We start from the raw sequence: 27,349 nt of genomic DNA on the forward strand, positions 1-27,349 counted from the left end.
TCGATTTTGCTTGACAATGCTCATAAGGCTGCGGTTCTCTCGGTTGGTTGTGTATCTTTTTCTTCTACACTTTTTCCTTCCACTCAACTTTCTGTTTACATGCTTGGATACAGCACTCTGTGAACAGCCAGCTTCTTTGGCAATGAATGTTTGTGGCTTACCCTCCTTGTGAAGGGTGTCAATGATTGTCTTCTGGACAACTGTCAGATCAGCAGTCTTCCCTATGATTGTGTAGCCTAGTGAACCAAACTGAGAGATTATTTTGAAGGCTCAGGAAACCTTTGTAGGTGTTTTGAGTTGATTAGCTGATTGTCATGTCACCATATTCTAATTTGTTGGTGGGTTTTTGTTAAATGTGAGCCAAAATCATCACAATTAAAAGAACCAAAGACTTAAACTACTTCAGTCTGTGTGCATTGAATTTATTTAATACACAAGTTTCACAATTTGAGTTGAATTACTGAAATAAATTAACTTTTCCACGACATTCTAATTTATTGAGATGCACCTGTATGTAACAGGCAGGCCTCATAGTAAATGTCTTATGACTGAAAGTACATTAAATTTATTTTTTGTGAATTAAATGAACATAAACACATTTCCCCATTCACTAGGTGGTGAGATTGGACCAGATCCTGTCTCAGACACTGTCACTCTCATTGTGTCAGATGGAGAGGCTGGAACAATAGATGGCTGCTGCCAGGAGGATGCTCTCCCCCCACCCGTCCCCCTGCATGGCACGCTTCCGGTCTATGACCTCAACATCACTGTGATGCCCGTCAACAACCAGGTCCCAACCATAACGCTGGGTAAACATCTACCGCAGGGCCTGTAGTAAATATCTTAGTGGAGAAAAGACATTTCGAACACTGGTGCTGCATTGTGTTGAGGGACCGAATGGATTAAGAGATGCTCTCTAATCTAGATTTAATCACCAGAGCATTTGGCTAAGGTGTAATTAATTCATTGTAATGACAATCCGCTTAAATCAAGTAATAAAGCAACTAGGAATTTTCGAGGCAGGTGATGGACTGCAGCTTGGTGAATGAATCACTTAATCGCGGTCTCGCATACCCAGCTCAGGGAGTGTGGCTAATGCAAGCGTTTCATTCCCCCGAATGTACGTTTCGAAGCAGGGTGTTAGAGACGTCTTGCCAGGATGGGGATTTCACTGTTAATGCCAGAAACTTTGCAGTTATCAATGAAGGACAGTGACCAGAGCAAGACAATGAGCAGAAGACGGCAGCTAGGTGCCGGTGGGACATCCACAGAAAATCCTAGCATGCTTGGCATCGTGTATGAGTGTCGACAGCCATACACACAGCTGGTTGGGATTATAGAGAGCGAGCAGAGCATGTGTGGCAAAAAAGCGCAGTAGAAAGAGATACATCTTCCCGTGAGAACAACTGGACAATAGGGACATAGAGGAGAAGACAATGGACAGGCCCGCATTTGGAAAAGACAACACGTCCATTGTGTCTTCTATCCCTTTTCTCATTCAATCACAATTATAATCTCCTAATTCGGTTAATCCCCATCAGAAAAAAAGAGGATTCTCCAATGTTGCCACCATGTAGTAGATCTGGATTGGTTTGTGAGGAAAAATTGGTTTGTGTCATTTAATTAATTTGCATTGAATAAAGACGGGTTGGCATAAGAGTTTTAAGCACAGGAAAATGAAGGAAATCCAGCTCTTGCCTTGCTACTGGACGAGTTTTATCACTTTTACTCCAGACTGGTGGTCATTAATTCCTCCCCTTAATTCCTCCCCTTGTTTCAGAGCTCTATCCAAGCACAACCTCATCAGTGCCCATTCTCCATTCATTATTTATCAGTGCAGTAAATGGAAGCAGATGCCAGTAAGCATTGGCATGATGGCTTTATCAACACCCAGGTGGCAGCGGGCTGGCAGAGAGCCGAGCGAGAGAGCAGGGGAAGAGAAGGAGTGTTAGTGGGGTGGCATAGCAGGCGTGAGGAAAGAGGGGAGCAAGGGGAACTGCCTGTAAATGAGAGGGAAAAGAAGAAAAATAATGGGATGCACTCTTGAGAAGGAAAAAAATAAGCATGCTTCTGTGAAGTCACATTTAGCTCTCTAAAATGACATCTCTATGATTAATGCCAATATTACTACTACTACTAGTTATGCTGTATATTGTTTCATCAGGTAACATGTTTGTGGTAGATGAGGGTGCCAGTGCATGTCTGTGTGGGGGGGTTTTGGAGGCATATGATCCTGATAGTCATCCAGACCAGCTCATGTTTCACTTGGTGACCCCACCAAAATATGGGTTCCTGGAGAACACCCTTCCATCCCCTGGCTTTGAGAAAAGCAATGCTGGACTCCGAGTGGGTCAGTAGTATTCCTGTAAATGTACCCAACTATTGTGACTATGCCAAGTAGGGTGTGTTTTTGGATTAACATTTATTGTTGGTCCTGGAACAACATTCCTCTCAAACAAACATTGTCTTCTAATCCTAAAGCTAAAAGGTGACCTCATTTACATACACTTAAAGGGATATTTTACCCAAAAATGAAAATTGTCATCATTTACTTACCCTCATGTTGTTCCAAATACTTTCTTTTTCTTTGAAACACAAAAGTTTCATACATTTTTGTTTGCATCCCCAGTGACTTTCATTGTATGAACAAAACAGTTAAAATAAACCATTTAGGGGATTAAGAGACAGAATTACAATACTAGCCCTGAGCTACTATCCCTAAAATCCAAGAACATGTCCTACTTGGCAGAATCACGATTTATCTTTTGTGTGCTGTTTAAATTATGTGTCCTATTATAAAACCTTGTCTTTCAGATTGCTAAAGTCATATTGTATAAATAAAGTTTCTTTCAGCCAGCTCCACCTCAGTTCGGGTTTCATCAACTATGTCCAGTCAGTGCACAAGGGTGTAGAGCCTACAGCAGACTTCTTTACCATCACTGTCAGTGATGGGATTCAGAGATCAGCACCATTGCCATTCTACATCATCATCAACCCTACCAATGATGAGATCCCATCATTGCTGCTTAGCAACTTCACAGTAAGATATAATTTTTGGAGACAAATTTATCCAATAAGCAAACTGTTGCCTAACTATTGTCTTGCCCTGCACCTTGCGATAGGTCATGGAGGGAGGGATGAAAGACCTCAGTCCTGATATTCTAAATGCAGTGGATGGTGATATTCCAGCAGATACTCTTACCATGACCATCCTGGTTCCCCCAGCCCATGGCACACTGGTCAATGGCATATATGGTCTCAAGATGAATCGCTACAAAAACATGAACCCCGAGGTCCTCCAACGAACCTTAGCAATCCAGTCTTTCACCTTACAGGAGCTACAACAAGGTCAGTTTTTGAATCCATGTGATCGGTAGTACCACAAACTTTTGCCCCCTAACTTCCGGGGTACCACTATCTGCTTGTTGAGGATGGCCGTGAGGACAGAGTCCCTTCCCTGGTCCAGCCACCCCTCAGTGCTTCACTGTGGGTATCCAGGCTTACAGAACAGATTTTGCAGGAGACAGAGGTCACAGAGTGCCTGTGGTGCTTCTGCTTCATCTGCAAATCTTTCCAAATGCTCTCTGTGAAATTAAGTCACCGTGCATGAGGTACTTTGGTGACTGCACAGCTTTGCTGTTTAACAAGTGACAAAGATCCATAGATACACGGGTGATCAGGTCACTGACAAAATGGAGCGTGTTCACTGGTGTCCTTCTTCTACTACCACTTCTTGGTAGTAGTGGTAGAACCAGCTATATCAGTCCAAGGCTACCAGGAATCAAGTACCTAATGACTGTTATATCCTAAATGTCACTAAATGCTTAATCCACTAAAATATTTTTGATTTTTTTTCTCTCTTGTGCTGATCCATAGGAATGAAGATTATGTATATGCACGACGACACAGAAACCCTCAAGGACGCTTTCACCATACAGTTGACAGATGGTGGGCACACAGTCCAGGGGACTGCGTGTGTCCGCATCATACCAGTCAATGATGAAAAGCCATGGCTACTAAAGTAAGGACGCCCTGGGACAAATTCAGAGCCAAAAAGGCGGATGAAAGCTGGAATGGGGGAGGGATTTTAGTGGCGGAGACTGGACAGGAACAGAAGGGGGAGGCCGATCCTGGATAGGGTTTAGGGAAGGGGGGTCAACACAACCTGTATTGCACATGTGGCTGGGGATCTGTGTCTCCCTGACTGAGTAACTGGGAATTAAGTTACATCCTTGAGTAAATTGCTAATGTCTATTCCATCCTCTTCATCCAAAATTGGCAAGATCTAAGAGTGTGCAAGTAAACTCCACAACTGCAGAAGTAATGTGTCGTTTTGGCAGATGCCTGCTTCCTTGTTTTAAAGTCCTTATGGATTAGGATAACAGGCCGGTCCTGCTTGTGTTCCCTCCTTCTAGAAGCAGCTGTTTGAGTATTTATTTATTTAGGATTCTAGATTTTAGCATGCAGACTTGGCACCGGTACCTTTAGTGTCCAAAGCGTCTCGATCTTTGTTCTCAGAAATGCAGGCATTGAGGTTGAGGCCCTGGAGAAGAGAGTCATCTCCAGTGCAGTGTTGGAGGCAGGGGATCATGACACTCCCAACGACCATCTTCTCTACATCCTCAATGCAGGTCCCAGATTTGGCCTACTTCAGCTCAGGGTTAGCAAGGACGGATAGTCCTTTACATTATTACTTAAGGCTGGAATACACTACACAACTTAAAATCTGAACAGATTTTGAAGCACTAGGCATTACACACTTGCAGACTTTGTAAATGGTTACAGAGAAAAAAATTGGGCGTCATAAACTAAATGACTGAGGATCACATACTACCAGACTTTCAAGTCACCCAAACAAAACAAACATTGTCATTGCTAGGAGACGGATGACAAATGAAAACTATAAGTGTTCTAAAATTGGCTCAAAATATCAAACATGTTTGATATCCTTTGACTTAATGGAATCACAGAATGGAATCATCAATGGGATCAAATCTGGGCAAAAGTCATGTAGTGTAATCCAGCCTTTAGTGTGACGTATTTTAAGAATATATGTAATAATATGATTTTCTGTGATTTCCTGCAGACAGAAGCTGGATGGATTGACCTGAGTCCAGGTCAGAATTTCACCCAGGAGGATGTGGAGATGAATCGCCTATGGTACACTCACACTACAGTTAGTGGTTTGAAAGGCCATGACAGGTTTCACTTTGTTCTCAGTGATGGAGAAAACACAACACCTCCACGGAGTTTCTTCATCTCTGTCCGCACTGTTCCAAAGGGTAAGTTTTATTTTGAACAAAATAAAATAACTATAAACCTAGCAGAAACTTGGAACGGCTCAAAAACAGCACTTTTACATTTATTTTTCCTCCTTGAAGCACCAGGGTTATGAAGTTTGGCAGATGCAATGACATATTATGACCATTCAAAATTTGTCCAATGACATCATAGCACTGGCATAGTGACAAGTCAATTTGCCAGTGACTCAGTGATCGCTGCTTTTGTTTTTCCCTCAGTCAAAAATCCAAGAAAAACAATTTTGTTGACAGATTAAATCTGTGCATGTATAATTAAAAACAATGGCTTTCCCTATGGCCAAAATGACTTTGCCAGTTGGGTGAACATGGAAGCATGGCAGCCATTGTCCTCTTGGCTTCATTTTGGCTTATCCTGGAGGAACAGAGGTGAGAACGTTTTGCTGCAAAGGATGAGCCACCTTTAAACGCCCAGCATGAATTATTAACAGAGCTGGGGCCAAACATCTGTAGTCCCGGCCCTAGATCCCAGCGCTGTCCCTGCTGTCACAAACAAATCTCATACAACATCAATAAGCTTACTTGCACATAACTTGCTTTATAAGTAACATGTTTACATTCTTCAAAGCTTTACATATACTCATGTATATGCCTCTGTAATCCAACTGACCTTCTTGCCGCATACAGGTGAAATCGCTCTAATCACTAAACCTGTGATCTTGATGGAGGGAGAGCGAGTCATTCTGACCACTGACATTCTGATGGCCACAGACAGTGGAAGCGAGCCAGATGAGCTCTTATACACTGTATCAGTCCCACCTGAACATGGTCACCTACACATGGTCCAAAGTCCAGGGGTTCCAGTGCTTTCCTTCTCCCAGATGGATGTGGCTGCTAACCGGGTATGCTACACTCATGACAACAGCCGTTTTGCTGACCGTGATTCTTTCAGGTCAGTGGTTTTCATTGTTCTTTTTAGATTAAATAGACTTCATTTATACTCTATGGCAAAATGCACAGATGCCATTTTTGCTCCTGCCTGTTTAAATTCACTCAAGACAAATTCAACTGTTTTGACATGAGTACGGACGTCAAGGTGCACTACACTATATATATTTGAATTAATAATAAATAACATTACATAATATATATCATTATATAAATTTGTGCAATTTAGCCTAGCCCACAGATGGCAACACCTCAGTATTTTTAATACAAGATTGAAAATTATGTACACAAGTAGCAAGAGACAGGCAAAATAAAAAGGTTTTTAAATAAATAAATTTTTGCTTCGTTTGCATGGGTTTCCAGCCAATTTGGCAGCAGGCTGACTTCAGTCAGGGCGTACAGTTGACCTGTGCTGCCTTTCTCGTGTGAATCTTTGACACCCAAAACTCTGGCTTGGTTTCATCATTGGGTCATCTGGGAGCAAACAAACCTTCCTGAGCCAAGCCTGACGAGGGGCGAGTGGCCCTTTGGAGAGAGTACGGAGTATTCTGTGCCAATGTGTTCAGTCAGCACAGCATGGGGTGGTATGGGGTCCAATCAAAGCACATGGACACTACAGTGTTAGTCATGTGGGGCCTGAGTATTTTCAATTAGCAATTCCGACACAATCACAAGAGATTGGGGGAAAACTTGGTTATAATATCTAACGGATTCATTATTTGAAACAGTTTTTGTGTCTTCATAGCTTGTATTTGTGTTAATGCGAGGTAAAAGAGGCAGCTTGCGACAGCCGATCTCCCTGTTCGGGAGAGACACCTGAGCAAACACCTGTGTGTCAAACTCCAGGCCGACAGTGGGGGCCAAAAGAGACAGGGAGACTATTTTTTTCTAGGAGCCTTGTGTCTCCCTCTGCTCTGCTGTGACAGCTGATGATAAATGGCCATTATTAAGAGAGTAATAACTCAGCCTGGCATTGGTTATACGGCTCTAAGAGATGTAGTCAGAGACAGGGATCCCTGGGCACAATTACCGAGCAAATATGGCACAATGGCAATGCCAGATGTTGCACCAGTTTGGCTGTGAGAGTGGACCTGCGTGTTTGGTTGCGAGTCTAGTGCGAGGTGGCAGTCGTGTTGTTTACCATGGCTGGCAATTATCAGCTTCAGGGCAATATGTGTTGGGAGGCAGATTGGCTTGGCAGAGGGTAGAATGGGGACTCGGCTCGACTCGCACCCCTCCCTGTCCCATCTTTCTGCTCTAACGCATCAACAGTGTTGGGTGAGGATAGCAGCTCAAAACATGCTGTAAAACTGACAAGACTTTAGTAAGGCATGAGGGGCCGTGTGTTACAGTGATTTTACAACATTTAAAGGGTGTGAGGCCAGAGTGAAAACTGCACTAAAAGCAATGTGATAAAAGATAAATGAAATAATGAAATACAAGATAAATAAAATTTGTTAATAAAAATACTTTATTGTTATTAATAATAATAATAATAGTGATAGTAATATACCCACAAAAAACTATCAATACTATTATTGCCAACTTGTGCCGATATATCACGGTAATGAATATGCACGATATTGTTATCATGGGCACTTCTAAATACCGTGAATAATTATATATTACAAATTATTTAGAATGTTGAATGCATTTTAAGAATACTTTTCCGATCAACTGGTCAAAATGCACAACACCGCTGTATGCTGCGTGAAAGACGCGTGCGCACTCTGATGTAAACAAGCGCGGACGAGAAGCACATGGCGGAACATGTGAGAGACGCTCTGGATGAAAGCGCACTTTCACTCTCTGACAGCAGATGGCGCTAAACTGCAGAAATAATAATAATAATAATAATAATAATTCATTTAAATGCAGCCTTTACCCCGGAAACCCTGTAAACAAAGCAGCTGCACTACTTTCTGTTTCTGAATCGTGTTTAAATGATTTAAGCAGTCATTCAGATTTGTGTATTTGCTATGATGTTCATCACAGCGCCAAATACTTAAATATTTAGACTTAATAGGCTATTTATTTTTCAAACTTTTTTGACATTTTAATCTGGACTACTACATGCCCTAGATATTGTTTGAAAGTGTTTTGATTCTTTATTGTTCGGTCACACTTTACATTAGGGCTTCATTAGTTAACATTAGTTAATTCATTAGTTAAACTGCCAATGAAAAATTCTTCTGAACATTTATTACTCTTAGGTATTCCAATATTTAATAACAGGATGTTAAAGTCGAGAGTTGCAGCTGTGTTATTTAATGAGCTAACATGAACTAAGACTTGTATTTTTTAACTAAGATTAATAACTTCTGTAGCAAATGTAGCTATTGGTCATTGTGAATGTTAATGCATTAACTAAGGTTAACTAATGAGGTCTTATTGTAAAGTGATACCTATTGGTCTTTATAGTTCTTTTGCACTTTAATCTGTGTAAAACTTTTAACTTTATAATTTTTTCTGTATTGCTTTATTGCATTTAAATGTTCAGTTATTTTTGTTATAAGAAAAAAGTTATTAAACCTGTTATACTGTATTATGACAGCACTTTTTTTAAACTAAATTTCAATATTGTGATAATACCGTATACCGTGATAAAAGCATAAGCAATTAATCGCAACATGAGAATTTGATACCGGCACAAGTTATTTTCATAATACAGTATTTACTTGATGTGTTCACAGGTTCACTGATGTGCATATGTCAGAATTTTTTCAACCGCTTCACACAAGGCAGTGAACAGTGTTCACATATAAAAGCAGTCCAACCAAATTCTTCCCATAATCTCTTCTGACACAAAATATGTTCTCTCATGCAGCTTTGCCGTTACCAACGGTGTAACGTCCAGAAGCGGTACCATTCATTTCACTGTGGAACACAGTGACCGTATACCACCAAACCTGACTATCAACAAAGGCCTGGAGCTCACAGAGGGCTCTATGAAGACCATTTCCACTGATGACCTGAAACTGACTGATCCAGACACAGCTCTGGAGAATCTCACCTACATCGTTATTCAAAGCCCACAATATGGAAAGTTGCTCTTGAAAAGATTACCCATCTCTAAGCCTCGTTTCACACAACTGGACATCAACAACATGGATCTAGCTTACCATCATCTGAATGGACGGGCCAAGATCGACAGGTTCACCTTTCAGCCTATTGATGGAACTAACACAGGTTATCTAGAGTACGGACAGCTGAAGAGAGAACCTGCTGTTTTTACCATACAGGTAGGCTGATTATGATTTGAGAACATTCCCCCACAACCAATATAAAGTGGGAAATATTCTAAAATATAAGTAGATACACTTACAAGTACAACATGCCTACAAAATTACTAATTTATACACTGATTTTAACTACAACCCCTTACAAAAATGTAACATGGTACTTCAAAATACCATAGTGATTGCAGGTGGCATTAGGGGGAGGGGCATTCTCATTCGAGAGAGCACCTGATTGGACAAAAATATGTGTAGTGCAGGATGAGTCTTCTATATTTTTAGTCCATTTTACTTGACAAAAAAACAAGACACACACAAAAAAAAAACAGTAATTTTAAATGTATATATCTCATGAAGGTGAATTCAGTAAGCGTTTAGGAGTTCAGTAGCACATCAATAACCTCAAAGCGAACAAATATTGACTAAAACACACCAAATTGTATTACATCGATTTCTAAACGAATTAGATAACGAACGTGATAACGATGTGGCACGGCTTACCATACAATTTCTGTCAGGACTTTTCTGAGGAAAATAATTTATTTGGTTTAGCCTAGTTAACATAACTGTCAAATAAACGACTTGTATACAAACCACTGAGCACGGCAGGCCAGCTACGGGTTAACAAAGCGCTCCCGGTTGAATTGCATGTTAACGAAGAGGCTTTGCTGGCCAGGTGCTCCTGCAGGTCCGGTGCCATTCACCATGTCATAGCGTCGCTCTCTCGAGGCCCGCGCCACAATTTAATATTCCGTTGACGCGGTCAGCGAAGCGGCAAACGCGCTGGCCAGCACTACCAGCCCTGTGCTACTGAAAGAGAAGGCCGCTCCCGCCAGAACCGGTGAATCAGCCGAAAACTTTGTTTGCGCCCCGCGGGAGCGTGCACACCGTCACTTGGCGGAAGATGCGCATTGCTAGCTTGAGCCAAAATGTGTTTTTGATAGAAGTGGTTTGGAAACCCTCTCTATTATTTAAAAACTTCTAAACTAAAATTTCATCGTCATATATATTTCATTAAAATGTATCCTTTTTTTTTGTTAACAAGTGAACACATGGTGGGCTTTAAATTAATATTTTAATTGTCTCAAAAAAGGGTATTTTTATGAATATCAAAACTGTCATTTTATCGGGGCAAGTTGTCACATGTGGTTAAATGTTATAAATGTATGCAATTTATTAATTAGAATATTTGTGGGCATACACATTGGCTTTATATTGTGCAGCTATGTTTTCTTATTCTTTCTTAAATCATTATTTTGCTTTTTAAATTCAGCTGAAGAGCTTATAAAAAGGTGGGGTCTTTTTTCCTGAAAATAATGGTACAGAAATTAAATTTATAAGTAAGTTTAAAATTAACCTGAGAAATATTAATTGGAGTGTTATATTTATATTCTATTTCATTTATAATAACATTTTATTTAAAACTAAAATGTGAGAATCCAGTCAAAACACTTTTGTTTTTAATAAAACGATTTTAAAATAAATATAATAGCTTATTAATTTATTTTTTTGTTATGTATTTACATTTAATAACCAAGGAAAGATTGGGGAAAAGGCAAATACACTTGAAATAATTTTTGCAAGATTTAAACTACAGTGATTTGACTTAAAAATAAACCTGAGAAATATTTATTGTAGTGAAAAGTGACAACTAGTTTTCCCTAAATAATGTATATTTATTATATTTATAATAATATTTCTTTTTAAAATAAAATGTAAAGGTCCTCATTGTCAAGGCACTTGATTTTTTTAATGAATCTCACTTAAAAATTAGATTTTTTTTTTTTCATTTTGAAACTTTCTAATACTGTTAATAAAATAAAATTATTTGAATAATATATAACAAAAATATTGAAATATTTATATATAGATTTAATCCACAATGAGCAATGGCTATGAAATGAATGCTTTCCCAGTTATGGCATGTAATGCTTCCCTCTAGTGGTATTGCAGCATGAATGCAGTTTTACTGTTCGCTCTCTGTAGATTTGACTGAACTATGCCATAATTTATATCTTCACAGATAGAGATATTGGACAAGATTCCACCCAGTGTTATAAACAAAGGGATTCCAAGTACTGTGGAGAATCTTCTGAATGGCAAACAGGGCATCTATATCACCTCCAAAGAGCTGCGCGCCTCAGATCCAGACAGTCCTGACGACACACTGGAGTTCACCATCACAAGGCCTCCACACTTCGGTTACCTTGAAAATGCCCTCACAGGCAGGTGCATGGGTCACCGATGGTCCAGACTGTCATTTTAATATGCACAGATTGTGACCAGATTATAATGAATTTTCTTCCTATTATAGGTGCCTATATCAAAGGACGCTTTACCCAGAAGGATCTGGAGCAGAAAGCAGTGCGCTATGTCATACCTGCAGATATAGAAGTGACAGCGGACAGCTTTGAGTTCCAAGTCACAGATCCTGCAGGAAACACCATGCTGCCTGAAGTGTATTTATCCTCTTCTGTTGATCATTTGTTTAGATTTCAGTACAGAACTTTCATTAGTATGTGCAGTTATTGAATGTTAAAGGTGCATATACAACATCATCAATTGAAAATATAAAGGAATGAATAGGACTATTTCTTTATTTCTAAAATTAGAAAAAGTTATTTTAATTTACAGTGGCTGCCATTTTGAGAATAATCGGCTAAAAATTATGCACTTAGTTTCAGTAACCCACGTAGTAGTATCACACACTTTTGGCTGGAAAATGAATTACTCAAGGGTGACAAATATGTCTGCAAATTTCTGACAGCCTAAAAATGTTATCCACACCAGCAGGTGTCAGTACAAGTCCAAGATCGCTTGAAATAGTCACAAAATGAAACATGAAACTGCTAATAATTTTACCAAATGACTCTCTGAGCTCACTGAATGTGATTTTATAATAATTAATAATTTATATGTATGTATATATATATATATATGTATATGTATATATATATATACATACATTTTTATAAAATATTAAATGAATGATATATGATATTTAATATTAAATATAATTAAATACATAGTAAAATAATACAATAATAAAATAATACAAACAAATATATAAAAAATATTTAATATATATCAAAATAAAAATGACAATACAGAGAAATATTCCATTATATCAAATTATATTCATATTTTAATATTTCCAACATATTAATTATATAATATTATGCATTTATATATTAATATAATATTATTGTTTTTCTATCAATTTCAGTAAGTCATTTGGATTTGGTCAAATGATTAACTGTTTCATAAAATATAAATCATAAATATATAAAATAATACAAAATAATAATGCATTACAAAGTATACATTATAATATAGAGAATTATTTCATTACCTCTTGGCCTTGAATATGTACTATATGTATATCTATCTCTGCACACACGCATGCACACAAATACATTAAAGGCCTGGAGATAATTAAATATATCTTTCTTCTTATATATCATTTTAATAGCTATATATTTCTTAAAATCAAGAATTCAGTGAGTCATTTGGTTCAAATGGATCTGCATTTTTATAAAATATAAATCATAAATATATACAACAATATACAGTAATACAATAATATAAACAATATAAAGATAATAATAAAATATATAAATATCTTAAAATAAAAATATAAATACAGAGAATACAGAGAGATATTTCATTGCCTCTGGAAATAAACATTATTTTTTATTATTTTCTTTGGTGCGAGTAAGACTTGTATTCCACATTTCCAAATATGATCTGGATTCTGTCTTAATTCTAGACAATATAATTTCAGACCCAATGTGATTCTTGGCTTTTTCGACTGCCAACACAGGATGGAGTTCAGGTGGTCTCGCGTGGAGCTGTCAGCTTCCTGTTATCGTGTTTGTGAGAATGCAGGAGCTCTAGCTGTGCAGGTGGTGCGCAGTGGGATATCTAGTATGGTATATTAAAAAAATAACATTAGTAGTAGTAGTTAATCTCAATTTATCTGATTTTGTTTTTAGGCACATCTGTCAGAGGTGGACAAGAGAAATCAAGAAAGAGTTTGGAGAGTACGTTTTATTTTTTGTTCTGCCAACCTTTTTGTTTTTTTGCTTAATTTCAGAGTGTTCATTAAGGTTTATTTATTTATTTAGTAGTAGTATTAGTACTTTATTCATTCATTCATTCGTGTTTAGTTAGTTAGTTTGTTTGTCGAGTTAATTATTTGGGGGGTTTTTTTGGTTGCCTTTACTTGTTTGGTTGGTTGCCTCATTTATTTGTTAATGTTCTTTTTTTTATTTGTTAGTGTTATTTATTTAGTGTTAGTGTTATTTATTTATTTGTATTAATTTGTTTGTTGTAGCATTTAGTTTATTAGAGAGAAGATCAGGAAACTGCGGAGGTGAGCAGCTGTCAAATGCTAATATGTAGTTTCTGTATATTAATATTAATCGCGTGTGTAATACTGTAACATCAGGTCAAAACCTCAAGAATATAAAGTCCGGCTGGAGAAGCGCAGTGAGGTGAAGACGGAGCCGCTCGGACGGTCCAGACAAGCAGAATTCGTGAAGTACATGGAGAAAGAGGTGATGAGCACATCTTACATTTGATTTTCATTTTTCATTTCTAAATTTACCTTCGTGGTCTGCTAGATTTTTGTTGCCTACTTGTAAATAACGTGTTATTTTTTTGTATTTTATTATGTGTTTTATTTAAATGGTATTTATTGTATTTTTTTATTTTAATATATCATTTAACATTATAAACCATACAATATTGTTTAATAAATGTAATATATAATAATATAATCTAATATGTAAGAAGACGTATCATTTGCTCATGTTGTTGTATTTGTAGCTGGACAAACGTGGTAAAGCAGGAGCTGGGGGCTTCACCAAAGATAAGGTAAACTAATAGTTACTTCCTTAGTATTTAAATGGTAAATTAGAGATTTATAGTTTGTCATTTGCATCTTTTGCTTTTTTTCTTATTTTATAGACATTAGGGTCTATTCTCAACCTTGATATGGTTCAGGAGAAATCTGGATCTGAAATTGTAGAGGTAAGAGGAAGAATGTTAATAAAACAACACATTTGTACAGTCTTAACATGCAGATAGACTGTACTGAGAGAAAAAAAAGTAAAAATATGAAATAGAGTACCACACCAAATGCTAGGGCTGCACAATTAATCTAATTTCTAATTGCGATTAAAATGACAGATGCCACAATTATGTAATCGTTCCTAACAAATACGTAAAAGTCCACTTATGTTATTCTGATGTGCTTTTTTTTTCTACATGTTATCTTAAGGGTTTTTCCATTGTTTCAATTTTAGTGTTAGTATAACATTATAATACCATGCATATTTTTAAATATATATGCATATATTTAAAGAAGAAACCAATCCGATGTATATTTGACATTTGAGGTTTAATGCTATAGAAAAGCAATACAAGTTTTTCAGTTTGAGTGTTTTCAGCTTGTTTATTTTCATATAAAAATATGGCATGCAGTTGCTTCAAACAATGGTATAAACATCATTCAATGTAAATTGTGATAATCGTAATTAATAATCGCAATTACAATTTCAAGGGAATAATCGACAATTATGATCTTTGTCATAATCGTGCAGCCCTACCAAATGCCTACTTTTCTGTGTGCAGCTGTGGATGCAGTACTTCTCAAAGAAAGACACAATCAGTGCCGTCATACCAGTGAGTTCTGTTTTATATATCAGTCTATTAACTCCTGTAATAACAAAGTAATAAATTCTTAACAATCCTGTAATAAATTCAATATTGTCTTTAACTTAATATTTACTGCTTTTTATTTCAAAGCAGTTCAATTTATTGTGAGGAGTAGTTAAATTTAAGATCATCAGATCGGTGGTTTTACCAGAGATAAATGACCTTGTAATTCTCTGTCATAGGGCTCAACATTTGATATTGTTTTTGGTCGTGCCAAATCTTGCCCAATGGTAAGTATGTGTTTTTTAAATTGTCACGCATCATACCATCTAATAACCCAGCTAAATGTCCACTTAGTGGTAATAGATCCTTTCAAGAGCATCTTTCATGAGTCTAATCATGATGAGGAGTTTGTCTTTTGAATATCTTATTCATAGGCTATCTGTGGCCTCTGATGTTCTGTAAAACTTAACAGTAAGGTTGGGAACCAAGAAAAATACTGTAAAATATGATAATGTTGTTATGTGCTTGTTCTTCTTAATTATTCAATGCACTAATTATTTAGTGGCTCCATAATACTTCTAATGAATCTATAGCATGAAACAGACCTTGTAAATAACTCACTCATAGTTTGATTCCCGAATGAATCAGTTTAGTAAGTCGGTTCTTTTTAGTGAGTCAAATATACAGCACAACTAGTGTAGTTCAATTTCTGAATGAATGACTATTATAAGCCGGTTCTTTTTAGGGAAATAAAAAACTTGAAGCGCGACTAGTGTCATTTGATCCCAACGATTCTTTTGAGCCAATTTATTTTAGTGAATCAAACACTTGAAGCGCGATTCTTTTTGGTCAATCAAATACAATAATATTAGTGAGGTCCAATTCCCGAACAAATCACTATAATGACAAGCGACCAGCATAGTCCAATTCCTGAATGAATCACTGTAACGAGTGAGTTATTTTTAGAGAATCAAACATGCAGTTCAACCAGCATATTCTGATTCCATAATGAATCACTTTAATGAGACAGATTCTTTTTTTAGTGAATTGAACACATAGGGCAACCAGTGTAGTTTGATTCCTGAACAAATCACATTGAGTCGTTTCTTTGTAGTGAATCAAAAATACATCACAACCAGTGTAGTCCAATCCCTGAACAAATCACATAATGAGTTGAAGAGTTGTTTTTACGATTCTCATCCTTGCGTACCTGCATGTACATTACCAGAAAGTGAAATTCAGTATCAATGTGATCTTTGTACTAATGATATATAATATAATCTATGATAATATATATATAATATATGATAATGTAATCTTTGCACAGTTTCTGTACGCTCTGCCCCAGAAGGAGGGCTATGAGTTTTTTGTCGGCCAGTGGGCAGGTCATGAACTGCACTTCACATCTTTAATCAATGTTCAGGTATTTTCTTTTTTTTTCTTCTTTTTTTTACATTTAATGTAAATTCCACACTGTCTGTTGGCATAGTTACTGAAATTGATTTGTATTTCAGACAATGGGAGAAAACGCACCCAGCCAGCTTATTTTATACCACTATACAGACCTGCAGAAGGACAAAGGCATCGTGCTGATGACTGCTGAGATGGATAGTAAATTTGTGGTAAGTTAAATGAAGGTACTAAGTAAAACAAAGCAATCTGTGCCATTTTTAATTCCTTTTTTTAAACCTCTTTCAGACTGTCCACCAGGCACAGTGCTTGGCCAATCAGGTGCAGCTGTTTTATGGATCGCAGCTTGAGACTTTCCGATTGGTCGAGATCTTCAACCACCAACCGGCAGAGTTTAAACACATGTCTGTGATAGCAGAACTCGAACAAAGTGATATTGGACCAGCAGTCACTATAAAATAATCCAAAGGCAATAAATATGGTGTTGCCTAATGTGTACTGTCGCTTTGGGAAAGCAGCGCTCTGTAACTTTGTATGGAGGCCTGTGAGAGTCTCTGCAGCCAGATGAGAAGATAATGTGTTGCCTTTCAATAGATATGTGTTAAATAATCTCAAAATAGATATCATATCACATATGAAAACCGATACATACATTAGATTAGCAGATTCAGTTCTCATTTGACTCCCAGTAAATGTACTCATTAGCATTTGGCACGAAATACAGTACTAGTGTGATTGTATGATAATTTTGTGCTTTAAAATGGAAAAAGGAAGCTTTTTATTTGGATAGAAATGCCATAGATATGTTTCCCACAAAATAAGTCATCCACTTCATGCAAAAATGGTGCACTTAATTCTTCCTTATGTATAGTATTACTTCAAATTATCGAACTTAGATAACAGTTAAGTTGTTCAAGCCAGTTTACTAAAAAATACAGGCGTCTTTCCTCATTCTTTACTGAGATAAACACACCTGTAGCCTGGTGAGTGAGATCCATAAATGGACTATCTGAAATACCCTGAGGACCCAATGTTCTTGTATGTCCTTTGGGGTGCTATTCATAATAAAGCCTCACATTTTGGTGTGGTATGTATGTACCTAGTTCTGTATTTTGTATTAAAATTGGAAAACAAAATATAAAAGTGACATATGCAAATAATGCTTGAGAATTTCTCAAAACCAACTTCACTTTTCTGAGTCTTTTTACTGATGACCTTTAACCAACTGACCTCATTTTTAGTTGATTCCTAAAGCTGGCCAGAATATTTCAAAAACTGCATTTTAGAAATGGTGTACAAAGGCCATGCTATATTGTGAATATTGTCGAAATTGTTTCAGCACGTTGTGCTTTAAAACGCCCTCTAATATTCATAGCATCAAGCATCTTTTAAGCTTTTAAAATACAACTATAATTTATTAAGAATAAGGACAGATAATTTCCAAAAACATGATTTTAATTAATGAATAGCGCCAAATGCCGTGTCGAGAGTTCTGCGCATTTTGGTGAAATTTCGCGCCATGCAGTGCCCTGCGAATTTTCTCTGGCCAAATCATTTCAAAAGGAATCTCGTTATTAACATCACATTATTAATAAAATACAATTCACATGAACGATAAGAGAATGAAAGGATTTATTTATTTTATTATTATTATTATTATTTTGCCCGCAAAGTTTCGCTAGTGTGAGTGACTTTACGTTTACACGACAACGAAGTGCTAAAAACATAAGAACAATTCCTTTGTGTTTTTCACGTACAGACGACAACGTTTTTAAAACTATCTCCGTTCACACAGATCCACGAAAATGAATTCAAAACGCTGTATAATGCATTCCAGGCCAGCTGACGATGTCACTTTGTAATAAAGCATAGTAGGCGAACATGTAATAGGCCTACGCATGCGCACGACATCGCCGTTGTTTTCACAAATTTGCGTTTTTGTAGTTTACACGAAGATGACGAGGTATAATTTTTTTTTCAGAACTTGTATTTTGAAATAAGTTTTCAAAAGTTTGCATTTTCAGACCTCCAAAATGCTGTTGTCGTGTAAATCTATGGCCAAAATGCATAAAGTTTTTTAATTTTTAGTTAAAAATGGTAAACGCGCGCTTATTTTTTTTCTATAATATTTCATAATGTAAAACTTTTTGTAAAAAAATATCTATCTATCTATCTACAGGTGCATCTCAATAAATTAGAATGTCGTGGAAAAGTTCATTTATTTCAGTAATTCAACTCAAATTGTGAAACTCGTGTATTAAATAAATTCAATGCACACAGACTGAAGTAGTTTCTAATTTATTGAGATGCACCTCTATCTATCTATCTATCTATCTATCTATCTATCTGTCTGTCTATCTATCTATCTATCTATCTATCTATCTATCTATCTATGCGGGGTATTATATTTTCTATAATCTCTAAGGCAAAGACATTTCATTTCTCAGTGTGGCATAAGTGTTTAAATACTTTTTTGGGTCGCAGTATCTGTTCCTAATCTGATTTTAATCGTTTGCATTTAGCGCTGAATTAGACCGACGGTAGTTAAACGTCGGTTAATTGTCGCCGTTGCCCCACCCTACTGTACACAGCGCGCTTTCAAATAAACCCGACAATAAATCTCCATAAAACCACTGGCATTCGCTAATATACGCGATAATACGCACGTAAAAGCAGGCGTTTTGGACGCGTTCACAGCCGAGTCGGTGAGCACGCGTCGTCAGGTGCTGCAGCGTCCATAAACGCCCACCTACAAGAGCACCAGACGAGAGCTGCGCTTAAATCCGAGGTGAGCTTCTCCATCATATGCCATTAATTGACTGCTGCTTGTCGTTTATGGATGTTTGTTGGTGAATGTCGTTAATATCTCAATGACAGTTATGAACGAGCTCGTGTGTTTACGTGGTCAAAATAACATCCTCTGATTATGCAATGATATTTATCCTTGTGAATGGATTTAGATGCCAAATGTATCGTGTAGCTGAACCTGTTATGTTGATTTAACGTTGTTTTTGCCAAACAAACCACTGTAATAAGAAATGAAGGCATGAAATTATGCATTGGCATATGCATCATTCAAGACTTGTTTTGATGATAGGCTACATAGACCACAGCTGGTGGTCCTGTTTTTTTTAATTAATTTTTATTTATATTTTTGTATGCTTGTAATTTATTTGCTTATTAACATGTATTTTATTTATTACATTTTATAATAATTGTAATGTTATAATTCATTTAATTAATTTTTATTTTTATTTTTATGCTTGTAATTTATTTGCTTATTAACATGTATTTTATTTATTACATTTTATAATAATTGTAATGTTATAATTCATTTAATTAATTTTTATTTTTATTTTTATGCTTGTAATTTATTTGCTTATTAACATGTATTTTATTTATTACATTTTATAATAATTGTAATGTTATAATTCATTTAATTAATTTTTATTTTTATTTTTATGCTTGTAATTTATTTGCTTATTAACATGTATTTTATTTATTACATTTTATAATAATTGTAATGTTATAATTCATTTAATTAATTTTTATTTTTATTTTTATGCTTGTAATTTATTTGCTTATTAACATGTATTTTATTTATGACATTTTATAATAATTGTAATGTTATAATTAATTTTTTTATAATTCAGTAACAGGGTGGACACCAGTATTTACTGTATTGTAACTGTACTGTTGTTTGTCTGTAATTAATATTTAACACACATTGTATTTAGTTATATATATATTATTTTTTGAAATACAACCTACTGCTTAATACCTGTAACAGGGTTGATAATAGTCTCATGTATTTATTCTCCTGTACTTATTCACAGATGGCAAAAGCAGACCAACGCTTTGGGCAGAGAGATGGATCTGATCAGAACTTTGACTACATGTTCAAACTCCTGATTATTGGCAACAGTAGTGTAGGAAAGACCAGTTTTTTATTCAGATATGCAGACGACTCCTTTAGCAACTCTTTCGTCAGCACAGTCGGCATCGACTTTAAGGTGAAGACAGTTTACAGGAACGACAAGAGAGTGAAGCTCCAAATATGGGTGAGTGCTAGAGCAGGCTTATTGGTGTAACTGAATGCCTAATATTGTAATATGTGAATGAAAATCAGGTTATTTTTAGCCCCAGATTGTTTGTTGTTCTAATGTGATTGGCTGGCATCATTAAACTTGAACCGCATTGGCTGTATTATGTGACGGGCGCATCCTCTACCTTCCACAATCACCTTCCACCAGGCTGTGAATGAGAGCCATCTTTTTCTGGAGGAAAAGAAAGCAAGTGCATCATCGATGCTTGTTGTCATGGAAGCAACACACATACTGCTCCCTGGCAGAGAGAGATCCTCATAGCCAATTAAAGCAGCCCCTGAGGGTAAGAAGGGGTGGGAAGAGAGTTCGAAAGCACCCGAGAGTGCCGGGTGACAAGTAAGACACAACCACAATTTTGGATAATTCATAATCAGGGTGTATTGATCGTGAGGTGTTAAAAATAGGCTCTCATTCAAAACAGCTGCAGGGAAACTGGCGCCAAGTGGAACAAAACAAAATGGGCTTTAAATAAAGACGGGCCTAAAATAGAGAAATTACGACGTTTCACTAAACCATTCATTTAGTTTGTCCTCCTCATGTTTTGTATCTGTTGCATTCATGGAGCATTGAAGGTCATGATATGTCACGCTGTTATAAATAACAATGCCACCAAAGTTTGTATTGCATTTTTGACTTTCCAGAAATTGAAAAGTCATGAGATTAAATAAATAAAATGTATAATTTAATAAAAAAAATTACTTAAGATTACTTTACCTGTGATAATTATATATTAGTTATTTTTTTAAATTTTTGATCATTTAAAAATTATTTTGACATTATTTAAAAATTAATTAAAAAAAGTGTATACAGTGCAAAATTAAGTATAAGTATTTTTTATAGTTTATACAGATTACAATGAATCAAATTAATAAATTAATATATATGTGTGTATTTAAGAATTATATGTAATATATATTTGTATTTATGTATAGAATAAAATCTATATGAATATATATATATATATATATACAGTACAACCACATATATTATGTAAACACAAACTTTTATTTTGGATGTGATTAATTGATTTGACAACACTAATTTAGTTTTACAAACACACACACACACACACACAGATAGATAGATAGATAGATAGATAGATAGATAGATAGATAGATAGATTGAATTGACTGCATCAAATGAAATGCATCTACCTTAGTAAATAACATAGCAAAAATAAAGAGGAAATAATGGGGAAAAGAGGGAGGAATGGGTTCAGGATTCAATCCTGCATCTCCTGAATGAGCACCACTGCTCAATGTGTATCTTGTTTGCTAAACAATATGCCAGGCCTCTGACAACTACTATTTTTGGCATAAATGTATAATGAATTTGTGAATTTTCTGTGTTGTCTATAGGATACAGCGGGACAGGAGCGGTATAGAACTATTACAACAGCTTACTATAGAGGAGCCATGGGCTTCATCCTCATGTACGACATCACAAATGAAGAGTCCTTCAATGCAGTGCAGGACTGGTGAGCAGCTTTAATCCGGAATCCATAGAGTTTTATCCACTGAAGTTATATGACATAAATGCACTTTTCCTTTTAGGGCAACACAGATTAAGACCTATTCATGGGATAACGCTCAGGTGATATTAGTGGGGAACAAATGTGACATGGATGAGGAAAGGGTGGTGCCTTTTGAAAAGGGGAAACACTTGGCCGACCAGTTAGGTAAGTTGTGTCCAGTCTTTCATCCAATTTATTGGATTTCATCTAATTTCTTTGGATACTTTCTCGCAGGGTTTGAGTACTACGAAGCCAGCGCCAAGGAGAACATCAACGTCAGACAAGTATTCGAGCGCTTAGTTGACATTATCTGTGTGAAGATGTCCGAGAGAGTCGATACGGATCCACCCATGGTCACCGGTGCCAAAACCACCCGGCTAACCGATAAGCCGCCCCAGCTACCTCAGAATTGTTGCTGATTTCCATCTCGACTCATATGCCAACGTATCAGCAGCAGATCCAATGTTGTTTGGTTTGATCTTATGTTATATGGCGATTGGAACCAATCTGGGGTGCGTTTCATAGTATGATACATCGTTAGAAAAATTAACTAGCTAGTGACGACTGTTTCTGGAAATCGTAGTAACATGGTCGCACCTTCATCATTTAAACATGTTGGTCCAACAATATAGAATTGTCGTTAATGACGTCGCACACAGGCATTGGAGTAAAAACTTCTGATAAATAATCGATTCGATAGTTTATAGTTCATTTACTCAAACAACAGAACGCTGTTCCTTTTTTTAAATCACGTTAACATGTAGTATGTAATTGGCATACACTTTACATTTGGTTGTTTCAATAAGCATCTTCTCTACAACGTAATTTCTAACTTCGACGAACGTAGCATCTAAGGATTGCTTAACTATTTTGTTCCCCTTGTTTTTCTTTATTTGATGTACGATTCATCACATGTTCCCTTTTCCGTCATACTCCAGGGTTCCCGTATGCAATTACACACATGCGCACTCTTCAAAAATGCTGCTCATTGTAGACACGCTAAAATACATATAAAACAATGTATATTTAGACGGCATGCTAACAAGAAACTATGCTTCTAACCACAGGCCAAAAGCTGTAGTTCCAACCACGCAATTTTGTGAATGTTCCTTGGAACTATGGTTTCGGGAAACATTGAATCATTGAACTTTGTTGATAGCGACAGAACTTGCGATCATAGTTGGCTAACGATGCGGGCAACGCACCCTTGTTTGTTTGTAGCTGTCAAACACATGAAGTAGTTCAGTAATAATAGTACACTTCTAACTTAATCAGTCCATAGGAAACTCAAAGCAGGGACTAGAGCAAAGCACAAAAACTATTACTTGGCTCTCAGAACTTAAGTGTTCACTGTTGAAACTAGATTTAAAACAATCTGTTGTGGCACAATCTTGCTAATCTTATGAATTATATATTGAGTGTAGTATATGAGTACTTTTAAGGGGATAGTTCACCCAAAAATAAAAATAGTCATCATTTGCTCATCCTCAAGTTGTACCAAATTTTTATGAGTTTCTTTTTTCTGTTAAACACAAAAGAAGATATTTTGAAGAATGTTGTTAACCAAACAGTTGACGGTAGCCATTGACTTCTATAGTATGGAGAAAAATACTATAGAAGTGAATGGCTACCAGCAGCTATTTGGATCTAAAATGGGTGAACTATCTCAATAGTGAAGGTAAAATGGTGTATATTATGTTAAAAGGCACAAATATAAACTCAGACTTTTGCAAAATGGCCATTATGCAGTTTTCAGGGTGGTTTCAATGCTCTGATTTGATTGGATCAGAAGCAGATGCACATTGTATGTTGGACTCCATCTATTAACTGCTAGCACAGTATGTGTTTTGAGAAAATGAGCACTTGCTTAAGCTATCTTTATGTTAAGAGAGAAAAAATGTGATGTTTAGTGAATTCATGATTAGGTACGCTAAATAAAATTCATGTCTTACACAAAAATATGATATTAAATTCATGTTAAACTTAGTATTGTCAGAAACCACATGTAACAGTTGTGAGTAATAATAGACTGAACACAATCAGCACATTTCATAGTCAGGTGACGTTCAAAAGATATTATTCTTCACTCAAGTCCTCGAGCAGAACGACAAGATATATTGTGAACTCGTGCCAGGATGTCTTTATATTTCAGAAACTTGTAGCAAATCCTTGTGGGTTCGTGTATGTATAATCTACTTTGGATTTTTATCAAGTGACGTACGAGTGTTTTCTGTAACTATAGTCGAAAATATTCCAAATGAGATATTTTTAATTCAGATGTTATAGGCTACTTTTTCTTTTTCTGAGTAGATATTTATTTTTATGCTGCTGGAATATATAGTTGTACCTTTGCTGTCAGTGTATTTTGATTTGTAGACAATTTGCACTGGGGCGTACAGTGATTGTACAGTTGTGAAAATATAAAAATAAATGTTACTTTTAGATGCAATTTGTAACAATAATAATAGTAATATTTACGTGTCATGTCTGTCATTGTATGTATGTTATGCTGATGGCCAGTATAATATAGATATATACTGTATATACTATTTGAAATGAAAACTTTCAAAACTCAAAATTCACTAAAACAAAGAGCTTTAATTACAGTATCCTTATTCTTCATTTTAAAAAATCTGAATTTTAATTTATGGTCTTAGATTAAACAACGAATATCTGTCTGTCTATCAAATCTATCTTTAGCTGTGTTATTTTATTATTTATATACTATTAGAGTATTGATTCATATTTTTAATTACCTTTTATTTTTATATTTTCACTTTTAACTTTAGTTTAAGTTCAATTAATTTTAGGTGCTTTTTTCTTTTTATTAGCTTTTTAAAAATATTTATATATAGCTTTATTGTTATTTCAGTTTAGTAATTTTTAAACCTCAATTTAAAGGGGTCATATGATGCGATTTAAATTTTTCCTTTCTCTTTGGAGTGTTACAAGCTCTTGGTGCATAAAGAAGATCTGTAAAGTTGCAAAGACTAAAGTCTCAAATCCAAAGAGATATTCTTTATACAAGACTGATCACTAATGAATCAGTTTGAACCAAATGAGATGCTCTGCATGTGAAGGTGCTGGGCTCTGGCTCTGTTTGGAGGAAACAGGAGTCGGGTTTCGATCAGAACACCACCTACTCCTCCTCCACCTACTTCAGTGTTTCAATCACCCTGAGCGACGAGGGCTTCCAGAACTTCTTCCAGATCTGAAAAAACCCTTTATGTTTACTCAATTACAGTCCTCCGTTGTTTTTATATGGTCTGAATCATTTTATTCTTCTCACCCTCTACCGCACGCATTATGATAGACCTATAGAAAAAAATATTTGAATCTTTTTCTTTTCCCCGTGCTCACTGATGTAATGTTACCTGTTTTCATATTTAATCAAAAGTAAAATTTCCATTTCAATTTGATTATATCCATAATACAAATGCCATTAACATACGACTAATCAACATTATTTCACTAGTATTAATGTTGTTATTGTTACAGCTTAACAAATTGCAGCTGACCTTGCTAGCTAGCTAAACTATTGTAATAATGTCATTACACTATTGCACAGTGTTGCCGCTTGGCAACACATTTGAATGATTTACCAAAAACTAATTTTATAAAAACTTTTTTGAGAGGTGAATATGTCATCATAACATCATAACAGTGATGTTTTAGATTTTTTTGTAGAAGTGACACGGACTGGTCCTTGTTTGTTACTGACGTTTTAGTTTGCTTTCAGCAACTACCGACAAGAGACAGCAGTCTGTCAGAAATCTCCCCACAGAAAAAAAACTGCATGTCATGTGACTTAATCAAAGGACATCATTGGCTAAACTAAGGTCTTCTCTTTCCAACAAAAAAAACGAGAATGTTCTCTTAAAGAGACAGTGGCAAGGAAATTAACACAAAGAGTATGTTGCCATATGGCTACACCATGCGGTAGACATTAATAATGAAATGTTTTATTGTGGTTGTAGGTCATTCATATAGTCTTCCAGTATCTGAAGATGCTTCAGTGTGTTGGTCCTCAGCAGAGGTGGGAACCAGAACATTGAAACCTTCCTTTTTTAAACATTAGAAACCTACGGCCTGATGCTGTACAAAAACCTTATTATAGTTTTATCTATATTTTTTAAAGAACCCAACAACCAAGATGCTGATCCGAAGAACCTCTTAGTTACCGATCAAGAATTTATTTTTTTTTAAAATCTCAAATAAACAACTCAAGAAAGTTAAACAGTGGAAAAAATGGTTGTCGAGAAGAAAATAACCTCTGAAGATAATTTATTATGTAACTTAATTTTGATGTGTAATTTTTTTATATTTATAACTACATTAAAATTAATTACATTGCTGTTCTGTTGTAAGTAATCTTAAAGATTCCTAAATGCATCTACTTCTGGAAGGCCAAATATAGTGCTTTTGCTTTTGCCTAGAAACACACAGCGTCTTCCTGACATGGCTGCTTCAACATTAACTGCGGTTACTGAAACCACGCCTTCTTTCTTTGCGTGCACATTTGGGCGCATTATGCAAATATTTCCACATAGTGACATAGATATGTGGGGGCGTGTTAGAACGAGCCGTTTTAGGGGGGCGTGACAGAGTCTTAACTTTGATAAAGAATATCTCTTTGGTTTTGAGACTTTAGTCTTTGCAACTTCAGGGATCTTATCTATGCACAATCAGCTTGTAACACTCCAAAGAGAAAGGAAAACTTGAAATCGCATCATATGACCCCTTTAATGAACAATCACAGAGGTAAATCCACAACAGGAACGAGTTATGACACACGAACATAACCAGTAGACCCGACCAACACTTACTGAACGGACTGGGGCTTATAAACACAGGATAACGAGAGACTAATCGAGGGGACTAATGCCGAGTTCACACTGCACGATATTAGCCCGATTTTTCACTCGCAGACAGGTTTTGCGAAATCGCCGACAAATGCCCGACATCGGAGGCAAATCGATGCTCGTTCACGCGAGTGACAATCACTTCCTATTGTGAAGTCATGCAGTGTGAAACCCCCTGTCGCCGATCCATCCTGCAATGTGAACACAGCAGCGACTGACTGCTACCTCAGATAGTCACGCAGTGTGAAAACAACGGCGATCCGACCAGTTTGAAAATCGTGCAGTGTGAACTCGGCATAAGGAGACACACTAGGGCTGCGTTCCAGTCCATTTTTTATGCCCTTCACTCACA

The 27,349-nt window shown here is 36.2% G+C and overlaps 2 protein-coding genes across 2 annotated transcripts in view; both read left to right on the top strand.

Moving 5' to 3' along the window:
* The window catches only part of LOC107715059 (FRAS1-related extracellular matrix protein 1-like), a 27,621-nt gene extending 9,933 nt beyond the window's left edge, over nucleotides 1-17,688 (top strand). The window contains exons 16-37 of the mRNA XM_016521100.1: nucleotides 615-809; nucleotides 2,165-2,350; nucleotides 2,844-3,040; nucleotides 3,123-3,348; nucleotides 3,877-4,021; nucleotides 4,519-4,660; nucleotides 5,087-5,282; nucleotides 5,946-6,210; nucleotides 9,034-9,448; nucleotides 11,466-11,667; nucleotides 11,757-11,901; nucleotides 13,266-13,374; nucleotides 13,438-13,485; nucleotides 13,786-13,817; nucleotides 13,893-14,001; nucleotides 14,273-14,320; nucleotides 14,414-14,476; nucleotides 15,080-15,130; nucleotides 15,346-15,393; nucleotides 16,434-16,529; nucleotides 16,621-16,728; nucleotides 16,805-17,688. Of these exons, the coding sequence (XP_016376586.1) occupies nucleotides 615-809; nucleotides 2,165-2,350; nucleotides 2,844-3,040; nucleotides 3,123-3,348; nucleotides 3,877-4,021; nucleotides 4,519-4,660; nucleotides 5,087-5,282; nucleotides 5,946-6,210; nucleotides 9,034-9,448; nucleotides 11,466-11,667; nucleotides 11,757-11,901; nucleotides 13,266-13,374; nucleotides 13,438-13,485; nucleotides 13,786-13,817; nucleotides 13,893-14,001; nucleotides 14,273-14,320; nucleotides 14,414-14,476; nucleotides 15,080-15,130; nucleotides 15,346-15,393; nucleotides 16,434-16,529; nucleotides 16,621-16,728; nucleotides 16,805-16,978 (3,200 nt within the window). The 3' untranslated portion in view covers nucleotides 16,979-17,688. The remainder of the gene's footprint in view (nucleotides 1-614; nucleotides 810-2,164; nucleotides 2,351-2,843; nucleotides 3,041-3,122; nucleotides 3,349-3,876; nucleotides 4,022-4,518; nucleotides 4,661-5,086; nucleotides 5,283-5,945; nucleotides 6,211-9,033; nucleotides 9,449-11,465; nucleotides 11,668-11,756; nucleotides 11,902-13,265; nucleotides 13,375-13,437; nucleotides 13,486-13,785; nucleotides 13,818-13,892; nucleotides 14,002-14,272; nucleotides 14,321-14,413; nucleotides 14,477-15,079; nucleotides 15,131-15,345; nucleotides 15,394-16,433; nucleotides 16,530-16,620; nucleotides 16,729-16,804) is intronic.
* Nucleotides 17,689-19,043: 1,355 nt separating this feature from the next.
* On the top strand, nucleotides 19,044-23,196 carry LOC107715067 (ras-related protein Rab-3B-like). Its single transcript, XM_016521106.1, has 5 exons — nucleotides 19,044-19,304; nucleotides 20,353-20,577; nucleotides 21,981-22,099; nucleotides 22,176-22,300; nucleotides 22,370-23,196. Exons 2-5 carry the CDS (start codon nucleotides 20,353-20,355, stop codon nucleotides 22,552-22,554), a joined length of 654 nt encoding a protein of 217 aa, XP_016376592.1. The 5' UTR covers nucleotides 19,044-19,304; the 3' UTR covers nucleotides 22,555-23,196.
* Nucleotides 23,197-27,349: the final 4,153 nt, after the last annotated feature.

This window comes from Sinocyclocheilus rhinocerous, unplaced genomic scaffold (assembly GCF_001515625.1).
Source record: "Sinocyclocheilus rhinocerous isolate Xijiao unplaced genomic scaffold, SAMN03320098_v1.1 scaffold509, whole genome shotgun sequence".
Lineage (NCBI taxonomy): Eukaryota > Metazoa > Chordata > Actinopteri > Cypriniformes > Cyprinidae > Sinocyclocheilus > Sinocyclocheilus rhinocerous.